Source organism: Limulus polyphemus, unplaced genomic scaffold, assembly GCF_000517525.1.
Source record: "Limulus polyphemus unplaced genomic scaffold, Limulus_polyphemus-2.1.2 Scaffold330, whole genome shotgun sequence".
NCBI lineage: Eukaryota > Metazoa > Arthropoda > Merostomata > Xiphosura > Limulidae > Limulus > Limulus polyphemus.
In genome coordinates, this window is record NW_013665940.1 from 124,305 (window position 1) to 133,327 (window position 9,023).

Sequence of the window (9,023 nt, forward strand, 5' to 3'; positions counted from 1 at the left end):
GTAGATTATTCATGTAGTAAAATTACCATGTTGAAAGATAGGTGCTATATCCACTGAAATACGTTTGTTGAAAGGTAGATTATTCATGTAGTAAAATTACCATGTTGAAAGATAGGTGCTATATCCACTGAAATACGTTTGTTGAAAGGTAGATTATTCATGTAGTAAAATTACCATGCTGAAAGATAGGTGCTATATCATTTAAATGACAGCTTTGAAAGATAGGCGTTTTATTATTTGATATAACCAGATTGAAAGATAAGTTGTTTTTTTATATTATTACAGTCTTAGGAATGATACTATATGTATAGTAGTATACATTTTTGAAATCTAGTAAAATTATTTGGTTGACACTATTACATTAAAATGATGACTAGTGTGAAAAGAGAGTGCTAAACGTATATTTAACATCGCAACTGATCGTGAAATTATCTTGAAGAAGAGTAAGTCTGAGGGCTTACAACGCTACAAACCAGATTTCGATACTCGCAGTGGACAAAACGATAGCCCATTGTGTAACTTTGTGATTAACAAGAAACTGATTTTTGTGAATGTACGTAGTTAGAATTCTATATCTTTAGTCCCGTTACGTATAAATATGAAGCGTCAACGAGCTAAAAAACAAAACTAAACAAAAACTACACACATCCAAAGTTTTCGAGTTTACATTATTCACAGATACAGATCTTTATTGTCTGCGCTATCGAGACGCACCTAATATTTTTCACTCTATAATATATTAGGCTATATACAATATTTAGTAGTTTTTGAGCGAATATTATACACACCTCCAACGTTTCTGAGTTTACATTATACACAGATAAATGTCTTTATTGTCTGTGTTACAGAGGCACCCGATGTTTTTCAATCTAGAATATACTAAGCTACATACAATATTTAGTAACCCACAGTACATACACATACGTCCAGCACTTTAGTTTAACTTATAGACATGCCTAACGTACATTAAATGCAAACACGCAATTTTCTGGAGACTGAATTATGCATAAATCTAATGTTTCTGAGGTACATGTTATACGGACAGATAGTATTCTGGGATCTAGCGTATATAAGTACCCAGTGCTCTGGAATCTAGGATATAAATACACTTACTTACCAAGTCGGTTTAGGACAGAAACATACTAAGCCTATTTTACATTCGATAATGTGGCATGCATGTCTCCTATCAGTCTTTTATACACAACGACTGTGTCAACTTTTAAGGTTATGCACTAGGACCGGGATGCAATAAAAATGTAAATGTGACCGTTCCTAGGGGTGGGGTCACTTAAATTAAACACACCCACACACACGCGTATACATACGTAAGTCGCATAAGCACGCGCACGTACATCATATGCATAGAAATAAGCAGCATGACATTCACCAAAATGACCGAGTCTCTATTCATACAGATACAAGGGGATGGGACCCCATGTTTGCTCCTCACCCCTTGTGCACCTCCCTGTTATAAACAGTTTACTAGGTTATCAATTAATCCAGTATCTTGTTTAAAGGATGGTATTATGACACAAAATAAGGTGGATCTTACTAAGCCTATAAATGTAACATCGTTATAAAGTACTAAACAAGAAATGTCCCTATATTCTTGTAACTTCATAGTCCAAGTGTATATGAACCAAACAGACCATGAGGGGGATTTTTTTTCTGTCTTAAATTATACAGTTTCGGTGCAAACTGAAACCTCGAAAACTGTAGTGAATAACCAACAAGGTGTATAATTAGGACTATTTAAATATCACAGTACATATTGGTATTAACTGCTAATGTTAAGGCAATTTTACATTTTTAACAGATATTCTTCTTTATGAGTTATGAGCAAATAAATATTTTCTTCGAGTAATAACAGCAACCTGTATACGTATCAGGCACTATGTGATCTGGATTCCAATTTTGGCGTAATGGGTTGCGAACGAGAAAATTTAAGGTTCGAACTGTGATATGTCACTGAACATGGCTTATAGTTTTAGCTATGGAATTTCATAACTGTTACAACCATTCTTGCTATTGGAACAAGGGTAGTTGAGCAGGCGACGGGTGTTTCTGATGGTTGTCTTCCCTCTTGTTAGCATTTCTAAATTAGAAATGTCTAAGCTTGGGATTTATGACCTAACTGTTTAGCCAATGTGTTCAATAAGGTTAAAAAACAACCACAAATATTTCTCTGTATATAGCTGATAATCAACTTAAATACATCCTACAGTTAACTATCATAAACATGGCAGGTAAACGTAATAATATCACAGGTCTGCGATGGTTTCATTGTCTTGAAAATTTTACATGTACTACAGTAATTCCTGTACGCTGAATCTGAAAATAATATCAAGTTTTCTCTATTACGTACAGACTTTTCACAAAAAGTCATATGTACTTTTACATAATTGAAACATTTTCATTGAAATCGGGTCACATTTTGTTATACTTAAAATGTTGACAACCACTGGCTACAGGTTTCTCTAGACCAATCGCGACGTGAGAGTCTTATCTATCGTTCTAGAACCTAAACATAAAAAACATAATAATAAAAAATCTTCGTTGTGGTAAACGAAATAATAATTTGATATAAGTAGGAGTTGTTTTTTCCTTCCCGATTTGTAAGAAATCCTTACGTGATAAAAAAAAGTTAATATTATTTTCTAAATCTGTGTAGCTGACTTATGGAAAATTCGTTATTCAAACCAAGACAACTTTTATGAAGTTTAAATTCGCAGGCCTGTGTAATAGATACGTCGGTAAATTTTTTTTTTCAAAGTTCGTATAAAGCTCGACTAATAATCGGAAAAAATGTGCAACACCCCGACTGCTAACAATCCATTACAAATATATAAATTAATTTATAAGTGTTTACATTCCGTCGAGCTATTATAAACTATAAAAAAGAAGAAAAACTGAAAAGTGCTTATTAAGTTGGATTTTCATACTTAACAAAATAATTTGAAATGAAAAGATATCATCAATCATTTCCAAAAGGATATAAAGGGTATTTGTAAGCAATTTCACTGTAGAAAACAAATAAAAATAATGTATAATAAATATATTGATCGGGTACAGTCAGAAGCACCATTTAAGATTGAAATATAAAAGGACAATGTTTATTGAAATTCGAAGGGAGTTGGTTTCCTAGATGATTTTGAGTTTTATAAAGACAATTTTTATTGAAGGTCGAAGGGAGTTGATTCTCTAGATGATCTTGAGTTTTATAAAGACAATTTTTATTGAAGGTCGAAGTGAGTTGGTTTCCTAGATGATCTTGAGTTTTATAAGGACAATATTTATTGAAGGTCGAAATGAGTTGATTCCCTAGATGATTTTGAGTTTTATAAGAACAATTTTTATTGAAGGTCGAAGGAAGTTGGTTCCCTAGATGATTTTGAGTTTTATAGGATCATTTGTAAAAATCGGCCTATTTTGGGAGCATTTGCTCTGATTATTTCCTATACTTTTTAATAACCGTTCAAGTAACACAAACTACCCATTATTAGTACTTCCCCTGTTTTACCTAAATGACACCTCTGGGTGTAGTATTTCTATAGTTTGTAGTTTCTTATTCCTACACGAAATACAGTCTTCAAACTCAAAATAGCTTTTCTTAACACAGACAACTTCTTTAGGTTAAAGGGATTTTGGAACAGAACATTATTGTTACTGTAGGCCTGGGCGTAGTCAGTGGTTAGCATGCCCTGACTGTGAATCCGAGGGCTTGTGTTTCACAAACTTCTAATGTAGTAAAACAATTCATAATTTTTTCTACTTTAAAGGTTTTAATAATTTCAAACAGATATTTTTCAAATCTCTACTTTTTGCAATCTTCAAAACGTGCTAAGTTTATCAAGTCCCTTCTCGTGTTTCTACTTACCTCCTTCAAATGAAGCGTCGAACACTAAATGCCCTTTCTTGGCTTTGCCACTATGACCTGGTGGCCTCATAACCTGACGCATGACGTTGCGAACTTCTCCCGCATTCTCACCGTCGCTACTGCTGGTGTCTGGAGAAAAACAAATATACGTTTGTTTATTTGTTTGTTTTTTAATTTCCCGCAAAGCTACACGAGGGCTATCTGCGCTAGCCGTCCCTAATTGAGCAGTGTAAGACTAGAGGGAAGGCAGCTAGTCATCACCACCCACCGCCAATTCTTGGGCTACAACGAATAGTGGGATTGACCGTCACATTATAACGCCCCCACGGCTCATAGGGCCAACATGTTTGGTGGGATGGGGATTCGAACCAGCGACCCGCAGATTGCGAGTCGAGCGCCCTAACAATCTGACAACACATATACAAACATTCTATTTAATTATTTCCCTAGATTCGTGTGTGTGTTTATTATAAAAACATAAAAGTAACGGTAATATTATTTGTATATATTTGAGATGTACAAAATGATTTCGACATGTCAAATAAAGTATGTGTATTTTACTACAGTTCATTCAGCAATATGTCAGTCAGGCTATTTTTCTTTGCAATATAATTGAAAGCGAGCTCATGTGCCCTCTATAGGAAACAGTTGTTATCCAGACAAGTTAATGAGAATGTTACGTCTTTTTTTATCGTATTTGTAGTTTCGCGTATTGTGTTTTTTTCAAGAACATATTCTGGTTAATATTCTGCTTACAAAAAAAAAAAAAGGGGATAGCAAGAATCATTTATTTCAGATGGCAATTAATCACATTAAAGAAATACTATGCCTACATGGGATAACGTAACAATCTTTGGAATCCACTTTATTAAGTAACACACGAAACTAACACATTGCTTGTCAGCGCAGAAAATATATACAAGTTCTGTCCGTAGCAGCTCAGTCTAATGCCGCAGCTAACTAGGTAAACTCAATTCTTCAAGCACAGTATCTGTTCTGACTAACCGTTGGTCATCAGTCAACGAAATACTGTGAAGAATTAACGGTAGACCGCAAACTTTTTTTTTATAGAAGCATCAAGCTGCTTGCGATTTTTTCGCTTTGTTTTGTTTCTCTTAAGCTGAAGGCAGAGAGCCAGAGGCAGTTCATGGTGCAATGCGGAATTTCCACAAACTCCTTCTGACCCGCCGCTTGGATCAGCTGGAGTGGATTAAGACAAATGGAACTAAAAGAGCCCTGACGTCGAGCAGCATGTGGCGGGAAATACACTATATACCGGACTTTGGATGGATTTATACCGTATTTTAGGCTCACCTGGGTCCTAGCTTAACTCTTGTGTGTCCGCAAGCAACCACATTGCTGTAACTAGGCGCGCAAATCTTCTTTCATTCGGAATAAAACTTTCTTATTGTTTTATGCTGGCGAATTACGAAAACTCTTACTAATATTTCATTGTATGACAAAATATTACATAGCCTAACTCCGTTAGATCCAAGAAAATAAGAAGTGCGTGTTACGGTAAAGCAAGTTGACATATCGTGTGACAGCGATAACCCAAGAGCATAATCGCCTTTCACTATGTAGTTTGACCTCCAAAACCAAAGCTAGATTTAAACAGTATGGCTAGAACGTTATAAGTTTAATACTTATAAGATCTAGCAACCAAGAAAAGTATTAAAACATCTGTACCGATTAGGAATAAGTGTAATAGTTTGGATAAGGATGTTAAAAAAAGGACAAAACCTTTTATATGACACGAGTTTCTTTAACGAGATGAAAGAAGTGACTGAACTTTTCCACCGTCTATTTTTATCAAACATAAAATCTTACAAGTAAACTACTTTAACTTCTTGTTGTTTATACAGAATTACCAACATCATCAAAAATAGCAAGCAGTGAATAACTTTAATTTTTACTGAACTGAGCCGTGCTCGAGCTGTGAATCTGAGGGTTTGTGGTTTGCGACTAGTTCCTGCACTTTTAATTATCAGTATTTTCTCGTTTTAGTCGCAAACTTTGATTTCACGTCTTTCTTTCTTCTTCTTTTTTTGCTGCACCTATTTGTACAGCTATGCTGTTTATGATTAGATATCACTCTTTTTTCTTGTACATTAGGTACAAATAACCACGAAGGACATGCATTTGATAATCAGATATAGTTTGGAGCAATTAGCATCAAGTACCTATTAAATTTGAAGACATTATAACTCCATGTGAGTTTCTTCAATACTTCAATAACTTTGAGTTCATGTCTTTTTTCAGTTCTTTCTTCTTGTACACATCTTTTTCAGGCAAGTTGTTTTTCAATAGATATCATGTTCCTTGTATAATTCTATATAATATATAAAGTGATATTACAAAATAAGCTACATAAAAAAGCAACCATGTACCGGGAAGCGTTTTCATTAGTTTGATTGATTGAAGTCTGATGCAGTATACTATAGTACGCAAAAATCGTGTGAAACTTTTTACATGATGGTGGTTTTGGGCCTATAACTTCCATTTTTCGTGTCCGATTTTTATAAAATTAAAAACGGTCCACTTTTAAGAATACCCTAATGTGTGATAGAAATTTCAGCGCGATCGAATGAGCCAATTTTTCTCCAGGCGAGTGCAAACATTTACGCTTATTTTGTCCATCTCTCCGAGAATACTTGAACTACTACAACTAAATTTACTGACAAACTAGAGGAACATATATATATACCAGCTACATAGCAAATTTGAAAGAAATCGATTAAAGTAACGTTTGCTTGTTTTTTTTTACTGATGCGAAAAAGAAGAAGAAGAAAACGGAGAATTTCAGGCTACGTTTGGCCTGTTGTAAAACGATAAGGGCTAAAGCTATTTCTTTGAAATTTGGTATGTAAAGTAGGGAGACGTAAAAGACCTATCATTCATAAAATGGGAGAGTTTATTTAATGGGAGCGATTATACACATGGTTGAAAACCCAACAAAGTTTTCATTCCTGTTAATTGTTGTTGTTTTTTGTTATTAAGCACAAAATTCTATCTGTGCCGTCTCACCACAGGTATCGAAACCCAGTTTCTAGCTGTATAAGTCCACAGACATACAATTGTGCCACTGGGGAGCATTTATGTTGATAACACACTGGATGTCGGCTTTTTGTTGTGGTTGGATTTTTTTTTTTTTGCTGTACGGCACACTACCGTGTGTCTTGATAACTTTACAAATTATGCTTTATTGGGTATATTGTAATTTTGTTTAAATCACTGTTTTCAAATTTATATTAACATTTTTTATATTTATTATAAAATAATTTAAAATAGTTAATTACAGTTTTCTCATCAAAGCCATTAAAAAATCAGTTTATGTGGTAATATATTATTATTAGATATTAAGAACTGTAAGATGCTACAAATTTTATAATACATAAGAAGCTGTGAATGTGTATTCTGTATTTTGTTGGTACGTTACTGTTTGGACAGGAAAGTCCAAAAATTTGAAATGTGAAATAATTTCTTTTAGCATCAATATTAATATTACTATAATTATTAATTATATTAATATCTAAATCTAAATAAGGTGCTTCAGTATTTGATATAGAAGTTTTCTCGATCTGTAGAACTGTAGGATAAATGCTATCATTATAATTATTTATTACAGTATTCTTAATATTAATTAAATCATCAATATATCTATACGTTAAGTAAAATAATTCTGGATTTATAAAATTATTTATAAATTTATTTTCACAATAATAAATGTATGAATTAGCGACACAGCTATAAGTCGAATGCTTATACAGACTTGGGTTGTTTTGAATTTCGCGCAAAGCTATGCGAGGATTATCTGTGCTAGCCGTCCTTGATGTAGCATTGAAAGACTAGAGGAAAGGCAGCTAGTCATCACCACCCACCGACAACTCTTGGGCTACACTTTTACCAACGAATAGTGGGACTGACCGTTACATTATAACGCCCCCACGGCTGAAAGGGTGAGCATGTTTGGTGAGACGTGGATTCGAACCCGCAACCCTCAGATTGCAAGTCAAGCGCCCTAACCATCTAGCCATACTTGGCCGATTATACAGAGCTGCTGTTATTGTTTCCATCAGAAGTGTCATCACATCTAGGAAGTGCACAAACTTGGTGTATTTTGGTTCTGCTTTCCCAAATACTTCATTGATTGTTATGCAAACATTTTAATGCTACGAAGGGTCGCTAAAAGCAAAAAGTTAATATTTCCTAAAAATGCAAGTTACGTCAAAGTATGGTACACATGAAAAATTAACTTAAGTTATTATCAAATAAGAACAGATAAAGTTGATTAGATTTACAAAAAATTAGATTTACATAACAATTACACTGATAAATTGAAATATGTATATATATATATATGTGTGTGTGTATATATATACATATATATATATATTTACATCACTGATATAACACACACATACATATATAAGTTGAATAAATCGTAAACAAAAGTAGATAAAAATAGAGGATGTACGAAACAGAGGGTTCTAAATTTTTTTTGTGATTTGTATAAACTCGTATAGACTTCTGGAGTTTGTGGATATGAATAATCCATAAATAACTCGATTTAATGTATGCCTTAAAAAGCGAATAATTAAACTATGGGACTCAATCAACAGGAAAAACATAAATTGGAGAATCTTCCCACGTATTCAGTAGTTTTACAACCATGTTAGGTATCACAGCTCACTCAAGTGATATTGCTATTCAGTAGTTTTACAACCATGTTAGGTATCACAGCTCACTCAAGTGACATTGCTATTCAATAGTTTTATAACCATGTTTGGTATCACAGCTCACTCAAGTGACATTGCTATTCAGTAGTTTTACAACCATGTTAGGTATCACAGCTCACTCAAGTGGCATTGCTATTCAATAGTTTTACAACCACGTTAGGTATTACAGCTCACTCAAGTGGCATTGCTATTCAATAGTTTTACAACATTGTTAGGTATTACAGCTCACTCAAGTGTCTTTGCTATTCAATAGTTTTATAACATTGTTAGGTATTACAGCTCACTCAAGTGCCATTGCTATTCAATAGTTTTACAACATTGTTAGGTATTACAGCTCACTCAAGTGGCATTGCTATTCAATAGTTTTACAACATTGTTAGGTATTACAGCTCACTCAAGTGGCATTG

General features: G+C 33.8%; 1 protein-coding gene across 1 annotated transcript in view; it reads right to left on the reverse strand.

Annotated features, from left to right (window-relative positions):
• The window catches only part of LOC111085321 (cytosolic carboxypeptidase 6-like), a gene marked incomplete at its 3' end in the record, with an annotated part of 30,003 nt that overhangs the window by 9,229 nt on the left and 11,751 nt on the right, over nt 1–9,023 (reverse strand). The window contains exon 2 of the mRNA XM_022383374.1: nt 3,878–4,006. Coding sequence (XP_022239082.1) covers nt 3,878–4,006 — 129 coding nt within the window. The remainder of the gene's footprint in view (nt 1–3,877; nt 4,007–9,023) is intronic.